Below are 18590 nucleotides of genomic sequence, written 5' to 3'. Positions count from 1 at the left end.
ACAGGCTAGCCAGGGGATCTGGGTGGATACACACAGAGAATGTCGGGACCCCTATGGGACTCTTTGGGAATCGCTCGGGGAGCTTTGCTTGGCGTGCACGTGTGGACATGTGTGTGGAGGTGGGGAGCTCATCAGTATGGACTGAGCTGCAGTGGGCCCTTCCTGGATGGAGGACGAAAGGTCCTGGAGAGGAGCAGGGATGTGAATAGAAACTCTGCCTCCTGTTGGAGCTACAGGGCCTGGAGTAGCTGTGAAATAGTCCATCTCCAAGGCACACCTACTGCCTGCCCCCAAACCTGCACCACCTAAGAGCAGCGCAGTAGTTTCCGGGGACAGGGCCATGAAGCCACGGGTCTTTCCCCAGGAAATCCCTTTCTGTTACCCTGACCCTTCTTCTCATTCCGCCAGACCTGGAATCAGGGTGGTTCTCATCGTGGCTGCGACGAAGCCCCGACCTTGGCCCTTTTCCAGGTTGTTGCAAACAAGTGAGTGACTCTAGAGTACAGAATACTTACCGCCATCCCCTTCCAGCAGGGACACCTGTGATTTCAGAATAGAAAACAGTATGAACATCAAATCAGGCTTTGTCCTGTTTGCATGGCTCTTTTGTTCCCTGGGGCACCAGAGGAAGCCAGATGGGGAAGGGTGCTAGAGGCCCGTGAGCCCCAAGAGCAAAATGAGTTCTCCACAGATGTGCCCAGTCTTCCTAGAGGTCCCACGTGCCGGGTCCCACTGGACAAAATAGGTGCCAAGGAGGAATAGCTGCTACCCGTACTAAAGCTCCCTCTCCTCCAGATGGTAGGTGATCATGCTGTGGTTGTCCCAGCCCCCCTGCAATGCCTTCGGGGTTAGGTAGCATTTGGTAACAGATTCTCTCTCAAACTTCTCCCTACCCTTTCAATTGTGCACGCTGAGATTGTTTTTTATGTGACCTTGATTTAAAAAGCCAGAAGAATTTTGTGTCTCCCCCAAAGAAAGGCCAGCGTACCACTCTGGTGTAAAACGGGGCGTCTTCCTCTGTCGTTCCTGTTGAACGTTCACCCGCCTGTCCATCCAGCCAAGCTAGGGAGAGATCCACAGAATGGTCAGTCCAATGGTGGGGCTCGGTAGGAAGAGCTCAGGGAGTTTCGCTTGGGGTGGGCGTGCCCGGGAGTGTATGGCGACGTTGGGTTGCGTGGGTATGGACTGAGTAAGCTGCTGCTGCATCGAGAGAGGTCAGGGCAAGGAGCAGGAACGGAGGGAGAAATACTGACTCTGAACTCGAGCTACAGGGAATGGAATCAGGGTGACCTCTTCAAGCCGAAAGTGGGTAAACACTAAGACACACGGTCCGTTGTACTGACGGGCAAGCTCTTCCAACCAGCGACTGTGTCGTGGTCATTGTCAAGACCGATTCGTGGCCGCTCCCACCTATCTCTCACCTCTACTAGGAGATTGTATTTCTGCAGAGGAATGCTGTGTGGCAGGGTTGCATTCAATGCAAGCACAAGTACCCTAGAGGTTTCTATTTGTCCCTGAGTCATGCAGGGTCAGGAAAACCAAAGACCCAGGATTTCTACGTACTGACATCTGACCATTCCAACAGAGTCCCCATCCACAAAGTGCTGATTCTTCCCAGTCTTCCTTGCCTGTGACATGTGGGTGTGTCCTTGGAGTCCGCGGGACCCAGTTTCCCGGGACCCACCTCCCCCAGTCAGGACCAGGCAAGTTCACGAGAGAGCGGAGGCCAGGCGAGAGAAGGGCACTCTCTAACCTGGCCATGTAGCAGATTGTCAGGAAGTCGGATCGGGCCCCGAGCTAATGATGAAGCTTTCCTGGCTATTGCCATTTGCCAGTGAGCCTTCCCTCTGTGCGTTCAAGATGGGAGCGTTTTTGTAAGGCTGGTGGTGATGTCTGGGTCGACTAAAGTAGCTTCTGATTCCTTTGTGTTTTGACCCTGTCTTAGGAACGTCCCGAGCTAGGACAGATGTGGGCCCCTTCCTTTCTCCCCATCCCTGTCTGAGGAAAGGGAATCCTGAGCAACCCTCCAGGTGGAGCTGGGGTCAGGGAGGAATGTGGTGTCCTAGGGGGGGTGTGTGCAGCGGGGATGAAGGAGGTTTGGCTTTGAAACTTTGACCCGTGCCGTCAAGTCCATTCAGTGGGAGATGTCTTCTGGTGAAACTCGACGGAGTCCGCACACCCACATGCCCGGTCCCGTCGCATCGACCCACGCGAAAACAAGCCCCAACCCTCAGACGCACCAAGCACACCGCCCGCATGACCTACTGGTTTCCAGGGACTGTAGCACAGGGTCCTGGTTTTCTGCAGGACACTCCGTTTGTTCAGTCCGCCCCAGCTTCCGTTCCCGGGAGGAACTCAGAAGGGGGGAAGCTCTCCAGACCAAAGGAGGAGAGAAAGCCCTACCTTGATCTTCAGCTACATCTGTCTCCCTAAAGGGAGTGATGGGGGAATAGGCATATGGGCCATATCCGGTGACCGCCTCCTGCAGCTGGAGAAAGGGAAACCCAGTGAGGATCCCCGCACCCTGTGCACACCGTGTGCACACATCTCTGTGCCCTTGGTGTGTGTCGTAAGCAAGCTAGATGGGATGCGGTCATTGAGTCTATGATCCAGAGGAGGAGGAAATGACCTCCCGAAAAGGCTCCGGCTTGTTATGTCAAAACTCCCCCGTCCATTTTCTTCAGCAACTCATTCCAAAGCCATTTCCCATAGACAGAATGACCTGGTGGAAAATGCTCACGACCATCCATTGCCTAAGCAATGATGGTGATGTTTTCTCAGTGCCCGTCTCAATCCGCTGTCCATTAATGGTATAACCACATGGCAGGCTCTCAGCACCAAGGACATTGTCTCTCCCCTCTGGCATGTCCATGCTCAGATGTTCATGGAAAGAGAAATCAAACACTGGCTGTCCCTCAGAAGCACAAAATGACTTTAGCGAGGTGACCCAACGGTTCATACATTGAAGCTTCTGCCTTCAGCTCAGGACTTGATCCTAGGGTCCTGGGATGGAGGCCCACATTGGGCACCCTGCTTGAAAAGGGGAGCCTGCTTCTTCCTCTCCCTCTGCTACTCCCCCTGCTTGCGCTCTCGTGCGCACTCGGTCTGTTTGTCTGTCTGTCTCTCTCTCTCTCCTTCTCTTTCTGTCTTAAATAAATAAAAAGTTGAGGAACAATGAGTTTACCTGAGGGAGAGTCGGAGTTTCCTCCTCAGCCCTCAAAGTGGGTAGTAGCTCTTCCATCAGGTCATCGTGGAGAGCTAGGAGGATACAGAGGCACCGTGAGGACACTGGTGAGGCTGCTCAGGAAGTAGGCGGGGATTTTGGATGGATGAGGACAGGAGGGGAGTGTGCGCGTGGGGGAGCGTAGGAGGTACGGGCGGCACTGCTGCCGGGCCTTGTCCTTGGTGCAGAGGGGAAGGGATGGGAGAGGAGCAGGGAGGAAATGCGAAGAGGGTTCTTGTCTTTCTAGCTAAAGTGAGCCCGATCAAAGCCAAATAGCCAGTCCAGTACATGGGAAGCCTAAGCTGGCTTCTGTGTGAGGACCGAGTCCCATAACCTCTCCTGACTGACGTGCCACTAAGGCGTCCCACGCTGCTGCTTTGGACATCAGCTCTGGGCCCAAGATCCCCACCTGCTGCGACTATATGCATCACGTCTCTGTAAGATTTTGCACGGCCTAAAAAGCAGCCTCACTTGCCAGGCTGCATTCAACCCTCAGGAAAGGAGCCTAGTAGTTTGCTTCACTCATCCTTTCTTTGTCTTCAGAAAATGCCATGTGCAACACTGGAGAGCACGGACATCTTAGCTTCTGTAAACAGCCATCACCGTCGATGAGTGTGATAGAATCCTTCCACTGTTCTTGAGCTGTCCCGTGTGTGTGTGTGTGTGTGTGTGTGTGTGTGTGTGTGTGTTGTGCGTGTTTCCCGTAAAGACAGTGGCTGTCCGAACCCTCCCAGGTGTTCTGACCAGTGGAAAGTTGCTTACACAGTGGAGTCTTGTTGGAGTGTGTGTTGATAGGCTGTCGGCCTGCTTTGCAGGAGATTTGCTCCGGGGATGTTGCGTGTAAAGCTTCCACCCAAGCTTGACCTTGCTTTCCTATTGGCTAGTGGTATTTGAGTGTGTGCTTAGAGAATCTGAACCTTCCTGAGGCTTAGGGAAATCTTATCAAGTACAGTCAGTTCCCTCCGTGATGCTTTTCTGCCATTGGTCGGTCGTGTGTACACACTGAGACCGGCTATGACTGATGTTGCCCTGTTCTGTCCTCCACGGGTCCACACGCTTTCCAGCCATGTGGGCTTGAGCACGAGGATGTGGCTTTTCTCTGTGCACTTGACTCCAGGGACCAGGCTGTAATCTTGAACGTGGGCTTCTAAGCTTGCCCTGGCTTCTGTGTCCATGGAAGCCACTGTGTCATGTTGGGTCCTGTGGGGGACCATCATAGAATCTAGGTATTTGGCTGTGTGCACAGATGCTTATGGCCCTTTGCTAGCTAGCACCCATGGTACATCATGACCCCCCCTGGCTGAGGGACTAACACAGGTGGGTAGGCCAGAGCAACTTTCAGATTGGAACCTGAGCTCCAATCTTGGCTTTCCAAGTAGGAGGTCAAGGGTTTGGTCCCTTCATCTCTGCACCATGCCCGTCTCAGGAAATCAAAGGGAAATGTCCTCCAGGTACAGCTGTGGTGGGTAGGGGAAGGAGTATGTCAAGTGTGCCAGGGTGATGAGAGTGTTTTGGAAGGGGGGCACTGTGACTGTGGTGGAAGTGTGAGAAAGATCTCCTGGGAAAGGCACACAATCACGTTCCCAAGCATAACGCATGGGGACACATACACACACCTGCACACCCCCACGCACACCCCCACGCACACAGGGCCTTCATCCCACGTGCACACAGATCAGCCCTTCCCTATGTACGAGTTCTTCCAGGCCCTGTTCGACGTGGTGACCGTGCCTCACCGGACAGTCTCGGTCAGTATCCCCCACCCCCCGTTCCTTGTTGGAACCCAGAATCAGGGGGCAGGCTTCTTTGTACTCTAGATTTCCTCCCCAGAGCCCGATGCTCTTAAATACGTACAGCTGTCCTTGCTCCCAGCGTCTACCTGCGATTGGGGAAAAGGAAACACAGTGAGGATCCCAGCATCCTGTCCTCTGTTGGGCCAGCTCTTTGGTTTGGGGAGGACTTCAGGCAGTTAATTGGATGAGGTCCCGTGGTTGAGTCCATGTCCCCCCACCCGAGTTCAGGAGGACCGTTTGAATGATGCTGGAGCATCATTCAATCTCCGAAGTCCATTCTGATCAACAGACAGAACGTTCTCTTTCAAGCAGAAACCTTGTGTTTGATCCCATGGAGTTTGTAACTGAGGCTGTCCTGTGTCATCACCCTTTTTGGGTCCACTGTGCGTAAGAGGTCAGACCCAGCATTCTTCTATGAGGGGAGGCTGCTGCCCCCTTCCCCTGGGAGGTAAAGTGCCCGATGTTCATCAAACTCCACTGATGGAAGAAATCAAGGAAGCACCATTTATGTCTCTGAGAAAGAGAGGTGAGCTTACCTCAGGGAGAGTTGGGGGACCTTCCTTTTTCCAGCCCCTAGGAAGGTGCTTGGACTGTCCCTCCACCCGGTCTAGGAAAACAGAGAGGAGCTGTCAGGACATTGGCTGCACTACTCAGGAATGACTCGGGGAGTTAAGTCTGCTGGATGTGGATGCGGGGCCAGAGGGAATGGACGTGAAGGGTGACCACGCAAGGCCTGTGTTGGACACAGTGGTGGAGACAGTACACAGTGCTGTACACAAAACACAGAGGAGGGGAGCAGGATGGAAAAGGGAAATGGGGCCTTGGCTTTCTAACGGAGGGGATGTCATCAGTGGGAACTCTCAGCGTCTGTCTGGGAAACACTCAAGGCACCCTGGGTTTCAGGGCGCAGTCCCCTGAGCCTTCCTGCCCACTGTGAAGCCAAGCCAGCTTGCCACTTCTTCAGCTGGTCATGGGGCCTGTTCAGCTGTCTCCCCTGCACCTCTGCTGTGGGACCCTATCGCTCCTCTGTCGTGCCTTGGAGTAGTGGGTTTTTCGGTGATGGAATCTAAGTACTGGGGACGGTTGTATTTGTTAGTACGCGTCCGTTCGGTGACAGTGCTGACATCCGTGATGCTTTGTAGACCGCACTGCCATCTATGGGGAGAACGTTGCCATCCTATCCCCTGGCCCCTCTGTACCCGTGACGACATGACCGGCCCTCCCCGTTTCCTCCCTGCACCGTCCCTTCCACTTTCTGGGTCTACGAATGTCCCTACTGGAGTGTCCTCAAAGCCTGGGATCGTGTAATGTACCTCTTTCCTTGTGTGCTTGCTTTCAAAATGCGTGTTAGGTTTCCAGGGCCCATCTGTTTCGTAAAATATTGGAAACCTTTGTTTCTTCTTGCGCCTGAATTGCACTCCATGATGCGTATGGATGCCATTGAATGTGTTCTTTCCTCCCGTGATGGATTTGGGGGCAGTGCCTGTCTGGGGCTATTGGGAACCCCGCTGTGTGAGACATTAGTGCGCAGATTTCTGTGTTTCCAAAATGAGAAGACGTCACCGAAGGCATTGGCCCCATTTGTAGAACGGTAACCACGTGGAATGTACTGGGTACTTCAGTTCCCCAAATGTGGCGAGGTCGTTTTGTTCCTTTGAAGATACGTAGCACACCCATGTAAGATGTGGCTAATGGGCGGAAGTGAAGGGGGGGGGGCATCGTGAAACCTCCTGTCGTATTCTGGCCCATTTTTCTGTTCAGCGGAAAACATAGTCTCTTCCTTCCTACACATCTAAGAACCATGTTTCCTGGGGAGACCTGTAGGGACCTGTGTGTTCCAGAACGACCTAAGATCTATCCCTTCAGCTAGTAGACACTTTTTTCCTGTGCCCCTTGGGTCCAGTTTGAATGAGGATCTCATCATGACCCGTGGACGTAAAAGGGGACGGACGGACGGCATAGAGGGAAATGGCTACCAGTGAAATCAGAGGACAATGTGTCTCAGCAGTTTTAAAGGCTTCGGTTATGTATGTGCTAGTGAACGACAGAATGTGTCTCCAATCTACGTAATGAGTCAATCCCCAACGTACCTTCCTTGGTGTCCTTGATGATGTACACCTCATCATGGAAGGAGAACCGCACTCTCTTCTTGGGTCCTCGTGGAGGGAGGGGCGTGGGTGGGGGCGTCTCCACATCGTCGAGGAAACACTCCCCACAGAACTCTGGGAGACGCACAGAAATAGAGAACAGTGTCGGCACCTTGTCGTCAGGAGCCCATAGGGGGATTGGACATCCTTTCCTTCTGGTCCATCCGTCTCCTGCCCCTACTCGCCAGGTGCCCAGCAGGCATTCCTCCCTCCAGGTGGGACTTAGGAAGAGGTCACCATGTGCTGTGCTCTGAATTCAGCCCCCTCCCACACCCACAGGTTCTGTGGGCAACGGCTTGTATGGAGCAGAGACAGGACAGAAACGCAACAGAGTGCCGTGAGCACGCGTGATGTCCTCAGTCACAGCCATTGAGCAGCCACACCTACCCGAGAGTGTTCCCCAGAACCCTCTGTGCCCGCTTCCTTGCCCTCCGGCCTAGACGTTAGTGTGCCGCCACGGTGTCCCAAGTGATTGAGTCTAAGGAGCACCTGGGACCTAGGGGAGGACTGGATGCTGCCCAGCCGCTCCGCAGGTGTTGAGGAAGGGACCGCCTAGGGACTCAGCTAGATGGCTGGCTGTGGTTGAAGCCACAGTGGAGGACAGTGGAGGGCCCCGATGAAGGATTGATCTGGGACAGGGATGTTGTTGTTTCCCTGTGGCCAGAGATCCCCCCCGCCCCTGACACCAACCCACGGCCCCTGAGGAAAGGTCCTGAAGCCCTGAACCAAGAGCTGCCCTCACAATCTGAAATTCCTCTGTGCCAGTGTTTCTGTAGGGGAGAGCGAGGGCCACGAGACCAGCCTCAGTCCTCACTCACATCTGTGTTTGGGGCCCTGACATCAACTATGTGGTGGTTTCTGCCCAGTGGGGCCCTAGTGAAGGACCAGGAACGGGTAGCATGGGCCACGTTCCCTCACCTCTCTGCAAGGTCAGCCCAGTCGCCAAGGCTGTCCTGAAGGCCAGTTGCAGCCCACGGCTCCTGGGGTTCTGCTTGGCTCCCAAGGTGATTCAGACTCCCAACGGTCACATAGGACCCCGTCGAGAACTCGCTTGCCTTCCGCTCCCACAGGTTACACTTTGACCCCACCAAGAACACGCTTGCCTTGAGCTCGCCAGTCCCGAGGAGCAGTCGATGGTACGAACGATCATGGAGGTGGCCATGTGGGCTGGCCATGTGGGGTGGTTGGTTTCAGGAAGGAGACGGATGATGCTGAGGGGCCCGCTCTTGCCATGCGGACTGCTCTGAGGAGCCTGGATGGAAGTGAGGCTACCCTGGCTGGCGTGAGTCCCTCCCTACTCTCTCATTTTTGCCAGCATCCCCTGTCTACTCTCAGGTCTCTTGATCCCCTCTGGAGACTGTAGGTTAAGCGGACAGTCTCCTGTCTCCCTCCCTAGGCCGGGCCTGGAGAACCCAGCCCAGCAGTACCTTTGAGACCAGCAGACAGTCCACTGTGCAACTGCCGTGTGTTCTGTCCACCCACCCGGTGGCACAGCCCGTTCCCGTGCACTCCCCGGCATCAAGCAGACGGCCCGTGAAACCCTGCACATCAACCCATGAGACCACCCCGCTATCTTCCAGTGTCTCTCCTTCTAAAAACAGCTGCATTTCGACCGCTGACCCTTCCTCTCCGATTTTGTCGTGTCCATCGGGAAGAGGTGACCGGCAATTCCTCCCCCTCAAATGTGGTGCCTGGGTCGCACCAAGGTTCTCCTGATCCGGGGACAGCAGTGTGGCGTGTGACCTGTGTGTTGTCCCTTTAGGACTGTGTCCGAAATGGGTATTCAGAAAGAGTATGGTTTTCTGAACGTAGAAGTACTTTAAGGATGGCAGCTTCCCCACGAAATCCTAGCGAAATCACCCAGACAAACGAACAAGCACAGGCATCGAACCGGGTGGAGGAATCAGAGGGTTGAGCGGAAAAGCCAAAGGGAAGAAGCCTGTCTCTGTGAAAGGGAGGCAACCAGCTCGAGAGAAGAGAATTGAGAAAATCGATAGGCACATACCCGTACAACAGCAGTTAAGATTCCCCATCGTGGGGACTTCTACAGCCGCTCACCAAACCGCCACAACCTCGGCTCACAGAGTGACAGTTGAAACGGAAGGATGGACGCGTGTCATCAGGTCACCGTGGCGATGGCTCATGACAGAACTCTGAGGGTGAAGGCATCCCTGCACACTTCTGTGGGGTCATGGAGGGAAGTGGGTTGGAGAGGAGTCGTTAGATGATAGGCATTGAGAAAGGCACTTGTGGTCAGCACTGAGTGGTGGAGAGAAGTGATGAGTCCCCGAGTTGTACTGCAGAACGCAATACTGCGCTGTATGTTAACTACCTGCATTTTTGGACATCCAGAAGAGGAGACTCCTGAGGGCACCTAGGAGACTGAAACGTTCATTTTCCTATCTGCTACTCTGGAAAACTCCTCTGTTTATACGAGATTGTTTCACAAAGTCTCTCCAGGAGTTCTTGGGTGGCTCAGTGGGTTAAGTCATAGATAGTTTAATTAAGTCAAAGATAGTTTCTTATTTAATGACCTTTTGAAAGTTGTAAGAAACCAACATTAAACATTTATTTTTTTACCTTGGCTTCGACACCCCCATCTCTTTTTTCCAGAGTTTCTTGGATTTTCTGACCTCAGGGGATTAATAGTGTTCACAGGAAAACAGAATAACAATGTGGCTTGAGATTTTTAATTTTTAATTTTTCCCACATCAGTTCTGAAAAGGCCATAGTGTTTCCTCCTTTAGGTTACTGGTAAATGTTCAACTCATCTTCTCATGTTTTTAATTTTTCTGTGTCACAGAACCTAAATTGATAATAAATCCAGAAGGAACAATTGTTTACATTCACTCAGTGAAGAGTATCATGTCTAAGCTCAACATCTGTCGGAGCCACACATGGGCATGTAAGTATCTTGTATGTGGCGCTGCGTAGGCAGGTGAATCCAGGAACTGCAAGGCAGGCCAAGTCTCTTCTAACTTCCTTCTTCCTTCCTTCTTCCTCAGCTCTCCCTCCTCGACTCAGAGCAGAAAAGAAACACATCCCAGGTGAGCTTTTTGTTTGTTTATTTCCACTTTGTTTTATTTATTTACTTATTCATTATTTATTTATTCATTTATTTGGGGGGGGGTCTGTGACAGGGTTTTATTTTTAATTTATTTTTAAAAAAATTTTTTCAATTTATTTATTTTCAGCAAAACAGTATTCATTATTTTTTCACCACACCCAGTGCTCCATGCAATCCGTGCCCTCTATAATACCCACCACCTGGTACCCCCACCTCCCACCCCCCCGCCACTTCAAACCCCTCAGATTGTTTTTCAGAGTCCATAGTCTCTCATGATCCATCTCCTCTTCCAATTTACCCCAACTCCCTTCTCCTCTCTAACACCCCTTTTCCTCCATGATATTTGTTATGCTCCACAAATAAGTGAAACCATATGATAGTTGACTCTCTCTGCTTGACTTTTTTCACTCAGCACAATCTCTTCCAGTCCCGTCCATGTTGCTACAAAAGTTGGGTATTCATCCTTTCTGATGGAGGCATAATACTCCATAGTGTATATGGACCACATCTTTTTTATCCACTCATCCGTTGAGGGGCATCTTGGTTCTTTCCACAGTTTGGCGACCGTGGCCCTTGCTGCTATAAACATTGGGGTACAGATGGCCCTTCTTTTCACGACATCTGTATCCTTGGGGTAAATACCCAGGAGTGCAATGGCAGGGTCATAGGGAAGTTCTATTTTTAATTTCATGAGGAATCTCCACACTGTTCTCCAAAGAGGCTGCACCAACTTGCATTCCCACCAACAGTGGAAGAGGGTTCGTTCCCCTTTCTCCACATCCTCTCCAACACATGTTGTTTCCTGTTTTGTTAATTTTGGCTATTCTAACTGGTGTAAGGTGATATCTCAATGGGGTTTTAATTTGGATCTCCCTGAGGGCTAATGATGATGAACATTTTTTCATGTGTCTGATAGCCATTTGTATGTCTTGATTGGAGAAGTGTCTGTTCATATCTTCTTCCCATTTTTTGATATGTTGGCCTGTTTCGTGTGTGTTGAGTTTGAGGAGTTCATTATAGATCCTGGATATCAACCTTTTGTCTGTACTGTCATTTGCAAATATCTTCTCCCATTCCGTGGGTTGCCTCTTTGTTTTTTTGACGGTTTCCTTTGCTGTGCAGAAGCTTTTGATTTTGATGAAGTCCCAAAAGTTTATTTTCGCTTTAGTTTCCTTTGCCTTTGGAGACATATCTTGAAAGAAGTTGCTGTGGCTGATACCGAAGAGATTACTGCCTATGTTCTCCTCTAGGATTCTGATGGATTCCTGTTTCACGTTGAGGTCTTTTATCCATTTTGAGTTTATCTTTGTGTACGGTGTAAGAGAATGGTCGCATTTTATTCTTCTACATATAGCTGTCCAGTTTTCCCAGCACCATTTATTGAAGAGACTGTCTTTTTCCCACTGTATATTTTTTCCTGTTTTGTCGAAGATTAATTGACCATAGGATTGAGGGTCCATAGCTGGGCTCTCTACTCTGTTCCACAGTCTATGTGTCTGTTTTTATGCCAGTACCATGCAGCCTTCCCGTTGAGATCAGGAACAAGACAAGGATTGCCCACTTTCACCACTCTTGTTCAACATAGTATTAGAAGTCCTAGCAATAGCAATCAGACAACAAAGAGAAATAAAAGGTATCCAAATTGGTCATGAAGAAGTCAAACTCTCTCTCTTCGCAGATGACATGATTCTTTATATGGAAAACCCAAAAGACTCCACCCCCAAACTACTAGAACTCATAGAGCAATTCAGCAATGTGTCAGGATACAAAGTCAATGTGCAGAAATCAGTGGCTTTCTTATACACTAACAATGAAAATACAGAAAGGGAAATTAGAGAATCGATTCCATTTACGATAGCACCAAGAACCATAAGATACCTGGGAATAAACCTAACCAAAGAGGTAAAGGATCTGTACTCGAGGAACTACAGAACACTCATGAAAGAAATTGAAGAAGACACACAATGATGGAAGACCATTCCATGCTCTTGGATCGGAAGAATAAATATTGTTAAAATGTCTATACTGCCTAGAGCAATATATACTTTTAATGCCATTCCGATCAAAATTGCACTGGTATTCCTCAAAGAGCTGGAGCAACGAATCCTAAAATTTGTATGGAATCGGAAGAGAACCCGAATCGCTAAGGAAATGTTGAAACACAAAAATAAAGCTGGGGGCATCACGTTACCTGATTCCACTTTGTTTTAAAATGAGTTTTCTAAAATTTGAAAGGATTCATATTTTTTAAACAAAAAAATAGAGGGGCTCCTGGGTGGCTCAGTGGGTTAAAGCCCCTGCCTTTGGCTCAGGTCATGATCCCAGGGTCCTGGGATAGAGCTCCACATCGAGCTCTCAGATCAGCAGGGAGCCTGCTTCCCTCTCTCTCTGTGCCTGCCTCTCTGCCTACTTGTGATCTCTGTCTGTCAAATGAATAAATAAAATCTTAAAAATAAAACCGAAAAGATAGAAATTGGCAAGAATTACTTGAAGGGAGGTGAATCAAGTATATCAAGCAAATTCAAAGAACAGTTGGTAGAATGAGAAGCAGGACTCTTAATTTCACAGAGTTGTGCAAGTTGTAAAACTTCCTTTGATTTTCCCAATAACAACACTAAAATAGCCTATAATCATATCTGGTAGACACAGCATTGTGCTAGAAGTGTATGGATGCTTTTCAGGGGACCGAACAATTGAGGTCTGAGTGGACAGCCCTCTCATGGTCCTGCTTGATCCAGGAATAGGACTTTGAAGATCTGGTGGAATGGAGGGACCACGCGTCCTCCAGATGACTCTCCCTAAGTGTTTGTGTGTCCGCTTGTTCACATCTCTAGCTTGAATAGCCGCCTGTTCCGGCTTTGGTTTCTGCATTTCTCATTCATATTTCAACTTCATGAATGCATTTTTGCTTCTTCGACATTCAGCTGAGTCAGCTCTGGAAAAGGCTACCTAATTGTAGTCAAATCCAGTTTTTGGCTTTGTCTTACTTGACCATCCTGCAGCATAACCCTCAGTCTCTGTTGTTTCTGACACCTGCCTGCTAGCTTTCCTTTCTTAACTCTGATACATCCCCTTACTGTTCCTCACAAAGTTGTCTTTCCCTTTTGCCCCAGACGTTGCCTCTCCTTGGGTTTGTTGCTCAACCATCCTTGGCTCACTGCTTTTCTTCAGTCTGTGTTTTTCCCTGACTGGTCTTCTCTCTCTCTCTCTCTCTCTCTTTTTAATAAAATACTTCTGAATTAGTAATAACATGGTTAAAGGTTAAGTGATGTTCCCTCTAGGAAGGGTGACATTTTTCATCTCAACTGAGACACTTCCACTGAGAATGAAAGAGGTTCCATAAAGTTATAATGGGACAACTGGCTATATCGGGACAGTCCCAGACAAACTGGAGTTATGGTCCTCCTGCTGTAGATATCTGTATCTAAACAGAACACGGATTGTTTCTTTGTTATAAGTGCACAGTAATCAAGCATGGACGTTCCATAGTTAGTTAACTGGTTATTATTAGTTATGCACTATTTCAAACCTTTTGCTATTACAAACCATGTTCTAGTGAATGACCTTGTACATATAGGTTTTTTCTATCCGATAAATTCCTAGAAGTGTGCTGCCAGGTCAACGGGTGCATAGAATTGATAACTCGATCATTCAGGATTGTGGTATCATTTTGTGTCACTCCCATCGAAACTGCATCCGTGCTTGTTTGTCCACAGCTTCCCCCATAGAACATGTGCTTCAACTTCTGGAATTTTGGTAGTGGAAAGAGAAACATGGCATTTTATGAAGTTTATCTCTGTAAGCTTCTTAAGTATGAGTGAGGTTAAGTATTTTTTCATGTATCTGAAAGGTGTATTTACGTTTCTGTGAACCCTCTGTTCATATTTTGCCCATTTTGCTCTTAGGTTTGTGGCTTTTTTTGTTTTTCTTCTTTTTGAATGTCTAGCTCTTTTAGATTAGCGATACTAGTGCTTGTCCATTATATGGGTTGTAAACTATTATTTTATGGGATGTGATTTGTCTTTTGATAGTTGACCCTGGTGTTTTCTCCCCCATGCAGGTATTTTGTTTCAGAATGCCACCTTTCACTTTGTCGTTTGTTTAGGCTCCCCTTGGCTGTGACAATTTCTCAGACTTTCCTTGTTGTTGTTGTTGTTTTTTTTTAAATATCTTTTCTTTTTTTTTTTTTTTAAGATTTTATTTATTTACTTGACAGAGAGAGATCACAGGTAGGCAGAGAGGCAGGCAGAGAGAGAGAAGGAAGCAGGCTCCCTGGTGAGCAAAGAGCTCGATGCGTGGCCCGATACCGGGACGCTGAGATCGTGACCCAAGCCGAAGGCAGTGGCTTAACCCACTGAGCCACCCAGGCGCCCCGACTGCCCTCGTTTTTGATAACCTGGGCAGTTTTGAGGAGTACAGTTAGGTGTTTTGTAGAATGCCCCTCAATTGGGAATTCTCTGCTGTTGTTTTCATGATTAGACTGAGGTTACGAGTTTCTTGGAGGAAGACCACAGAGATAAAATGTCCTTTGGTCTTATCATATCAAGGGTTAGTGCTCTGGACATGACTTATTACTTTGTTTTCTCTGTCCTCATGCTGTACTCCTCGGAAGGAAGTGGGCAGTTACACTATACCACTTACACTATACCTCCTTCCTGTTGGAGTAGCTACACAATTATGTACATAAATTATCAGGAATTCTGCACAGGAGAATTTTCTGTTCTTTCCTATTTACTAATCCATTTATATCAGCACGAATTCATGGGTAGTTATTTTATATTTTGGTTCTAGTACAATGATACCTTGTTCCTTTGGTTGCTCAAGTTGTTCCAGGTTGGTTAGTAAAGCATCTTCTAGTGGCACCTGGGTGGCTGAGTTGGTTGTGTGTCTGACTCTTGATTTTAGCTCAGGTCATGATCTCAGGGTCCTGGGATCCAGCCCCACGTTGAGCTCTTTGCTTAATGTGGGGCCTGCTTGAAATTCTCTCTCTCAGGGTTCCTGGGTGGCTCAGTGGGTAAAAACCTCTGCCTTCGGCTCATGTCGTCATCCCGGGATCATGGGATCGAGCCCCACATCGGCCTCTCTGCTCAGCAGGGAGCCTGCTTCCCCCTCTCTCTCTGCCGGCCTCTCTGACTACTTGTGATCTCTGCCTATCAAATAAATAAATAAATAAATAAATAAATAAAGAGAAATTCTCTCTCTCCCTGTGTTCCTCCCTGCTGCTTATGCTTTCTCTCCTTTTCCTACTTTCTCAAAAACAAGTAAATAAATTTTTTAAAAAGCACATCCTGATGGTTCCTGTGTCTATTGACATACCCGGTTATTGTTTGAGTATTTCTACCTTACTCTGTGGCAGTAGATTTTCCAGGTACATCTTATGTCTTTCCTGCCGTAGAATTAGCCATTTTTTCCCCCTAAGTAGTTCTGGTTCTTTTCATTGGAGCATAGTATGAGAAATCAAGATTGGGGAACTAGTTGTGTCTGTTGTGACTGTTAAGTCATTGCTCAAAGACACTCTCAGCTAACTGAACAGGGAATATGTGTATACTCACTCATGTATATACACGTGTCTATAAATATTTTAGTATGTCACCATCTGTATCTATAGTAAGCTAAGTATTCACACTGTTGTAAGCATTACCAGATGGAATATTCTAACCTTCTCTCCTTGCTTGTCTGTAATCTCCTGCACTAACAGTGAGAATCCAGCTGACATCGGAATTTCATTTATTTGATAGTTCAATTTTAGAATACACATACATGATTTCAGAGTGGTTAACCCATGGATGCTTGATTCTCCCAGTTTGGGACCATTTGAATTAAGGTGCTAGAAATATTCACATGTAGGTTTTAAAACATAAGTTTTCAAAAACACAGGGTGTGAAATTGCTGTGTTGGTTATGTATGTATGTATGTATGTATGTATGTTTACCTTCGCAAGAAATTGCCAAACTATTTCTACAAAGTTGCTGTATCAGTTTTTGTTCCTACCAACTACGAATCAGAATCTTGTTGTTCTGATTCTGGACCTGAAATTGGCACTGTCATTATTTTTGATGTAACCATTCCAGTACCTGTGTCATGGTGTCTGCATATTCCCACTGAGGTGATGTGGAGCATCGATCTGTTTGTGTATTTATTTGCTATCCTGATATCTTTGGTGAAGAGTTTGTTCAAATCTTTTGCATATTTTTCATTTGGTCATTTCTTTTCTTATTATTGAGTCATTAAGAGCTCTTTTGTGATGTTGGACACAAAGCCTTTATTAGATATCTGTGTTCCAAATATTTTCTCCCTGTCTGTGCCTTATCCTTTCATTTTCTTAAAAATGTCTTTCCCAGAGCAGAAGACTTTATTTTAAATAATATCCAACGCATGCTTTTCCCCGTGGACTGTGCTTTTGCTGTTGAATCTAAAAACCCATCACCCAAACCAGTGTCCTAGAGATTTTTCTCCTGTATTCTTTATTCTTGTATTTTTACATTTAGATCTCTGATTCATTTTTATTTTTTATTTTTTTTAAGATTTTATTTCTTTATTTGACAGAGAGAAATCACAAGTAGACGGAGAGGCAGGCAGAGTGAGAGGAAGGGAAGCAGGCTCCCTGCTGAGCAGAGAGCCCGATGCGGGACTCGATCCCAGGACCCTGAGATCATGACCTGAGCCGAAGGCAGCGGCTTAACCTACTGAGCCACCCAGGTGCCCTCTGATTCATTTTTAGTTAATACTTGTGTAAGGTCTGTGTCTAGTTTCATTTCTTTTGCATGAGTGTTCAGTTGTTCGAGCACCATTTGTTGAAAGACTATTTTTTCTCCTTTTATTCCCTTTGTGCCTTTGTCAAAAAATGTTTGACTTTATTTTGGTAGCTCTATTCCTGGTCCTTGTAATCTGTTCTGTTGATCTGTGTGTCTGTCTCATCACTAACACACTGTCTTGGTGGCTAGTAGCTTTATAGTTAGTCTCAAGACCAGGTGATGTGAATTCTCATTTTTCCTCCACGTTGTGTTGGCTATTCTGTTTTTTTAAAACTTTTTAAAAAGATGTTATTTATTTGGCAGAGAGAGCACAAAGAGCGGATGTCACAGGCAGAGAGGGCAGAGGGAGAAGCAGGCTCCCCTCTGAGCAAGGAGCCTGACTCGGGACTTCATCCCAGGACTGTGGGATCATGACCTGAGCTGAAGGCAAATGCTCAACCACCTGAGCCACCCAGGTGTCCAGTGTGTTGGCTCTTCTAGATCTTTTGCCTTTCTGTGTAAACTTCAGAATCTTCTTGTCATTATCTGCAAAAGAACTGTGAGGTTTTATTTGGATTTCATTGAATTTATCGATTAAGTTGGAAAGAATTGACGTCTTAGCCATATTGAGTCTTGCTTCCGATGAATACGAGCTCTATCTCCATGTATTTAGATCTTTGATTTCTTCCATCAGTTTTGTCTTCCTGTATATATGTATTGTGTTAGGTTTTATACTTGAGTACCCTTTTTAGGGGTGTATTGTAAATAGTAGTTTTTTCATTTGAAAATTTGGAATTCAGTTCTTTATTCAGATATAGGAAAATAGTTGACTTTTTTATATTGACCTTGTATCCTATGATGTTTTGGTATTTCCTCATTACTTCCAATAGTTTTTTTTTTCTTTTTATAAGATATTTGAGGTTTTCTACATAGACAATAATATTGACTTCAGATAGAGTTTTGTCTTTCTTTTCAAATGACACACCCTCATTGTCTCATGCCCTCTTTCCACCCACCTTCCCTCTAGCAATCACCAGTTTGTTCTCTATATTTGTGAGTCTCTTTTTTTGGGTCTCTTTTATGCTTTGTTTTGTTTCTTAACTTTCACATATGATTGAAATCATAGGATATTTGTCTTTCTTTGACCTATTTCATTTAGTAGTGTACCCTCTAGATTTATCCATGTTGCTGCAAATGTTAAGATTTCATTCTTTTCTCTGGCCAAGTACTAGTCTATTAGATATCTCTATATATCTCTATATACACCACGTCATTTTTATCCACTCATCTGTTGACGGGCTCTTCCATATCTTGCCTACTGTTAATAGTGCTGCAATATAAACGTATCTTTTCAAATGTTTTCATTTTGTTTGAGTAAATACCCAGTAATGGAATTACTGGAACATATGACAGTTCTATTTTTAAATTTTTGCGGATCCCCCACATTGTTTTCCATAATGGCTGCACCAGTTTTCATCCCCAGCATCAGTACACAAGGTTCCTTTTTCTTCACATTATCACCAACTCTTGTTCTTTCTTGTTCTTTTTCTGCAGGCAGAGTCCCAGGCTGGCAGGAGAAGTGGGCGTGGTCACTGGGACAGCCCTCCGAAATGGGTGAGGTGACCT

General features: G+C 47.2%; 2 protein-coding genes across 7 annotated transcripts in view; one reads left to right on the top strand and one right to left on the bottom strand.

Annotated features, from left to right (window-relative positions):
* Positions 1-714: 714 nt before the first annotated feature.
* Positions 715-9226, bottom strand: LOC309857890 (uncharacterized protein). Of its 2 annotated transcripts, XM_082750609.1 has the most exons (6): positions 9169-9226; positions 7107-7238; positions 5553-5623; positions 5078-5102; positions 3185-3258; positions 715-2488 (listed from the first exon to the last, which is right to left on the bottom strand). In XM_082750609.1, the coding sequence occupies exons 1-6, from the start codon at positions 9194-9196 to the stop codon at positions 2231-2233; spliced, it is 588 nt and encodes a 195-aa protein (XP_082606735.1). In that variant the 5' UTR covers positions 9197-9226; the 3' UTR covers positions 715-2230. The 2 variants fall into 2 exon arrangements, with proteins under 2 accessions (XP_082606735.1, XP_082606736.1); XM_082750610.1 differs by lacking the exons at positions 5078-5102; positions 5553-5623.
* Positions 9227-9444: 218 nt separating this feature from the next.
* Positions 9445-18590, top strand: part of LOC309857895 (uncharacterized protein) — a 105946-nt gene continuing 96800 nt past the window's right edge. For 2 of the 5 annotated variants that reach the window (XM_082750617.1, XM_082750615.1), the window contains exons 1-4: positions 9445-9482; positions 9967-10068; positions 10169-10210; positions 18519-18578. In XM_082750617.1, the coding sequence (XP_082606743.1) occupies positions 10029-10068; positions 10169-10210; positions 18519-18578 (142 nt within the window). In that variant the 5' untranslated portion in view covers positions 9445-9482; positions 9967-10028. The other 3 variants (XM_082750618.1, XM_082750619.1, XM_082750616.1) reach the window with 2 other exon arrangements.

Source organism: Mustela nivalis, assembly GCF_964662115.1.
Source record: "Mustela nivalis genome assembly, contig: HAP1_SCAFFOLD_1508, whole genome shotgun sequence".
NCBI lineage: Eukaryota > Metazoa > Chordata > Mammalia > Carnivora > Mustelidae > Mustela > Mustela nivalis.
Note: the sequence above shows the minus strand (reverse complement) of the source record. Positions and strands in the feature narration are given on the sequence as shown.

What these genes read in the sequence shown, in the direction of transcription:
- LOC309857890 (XM_082750609.1), bottom strand. Translation starts at nt 9,196, where the DNA reads ATGGGGAATCTTAACTGCTGTTGTACGG. An exon ending in CATCAAGGACACCAAGGAAG is followed by an intron (nt 5,624 to 7,106) that starts GTACGTTGGGGA and finishes CTGTTTTCCTAG; the next exon opens with ACCGGGTGGAGGGACAGTCC. An exon ending in CGCTGGGAGCAAGGACAGCT is followed by an intron (nt 3,259 to 5,077) that starts GTACGTATTTAA and finishes GTATCCTCCTAG; the next exon opens with CTCTCCACGATGACCTGATG.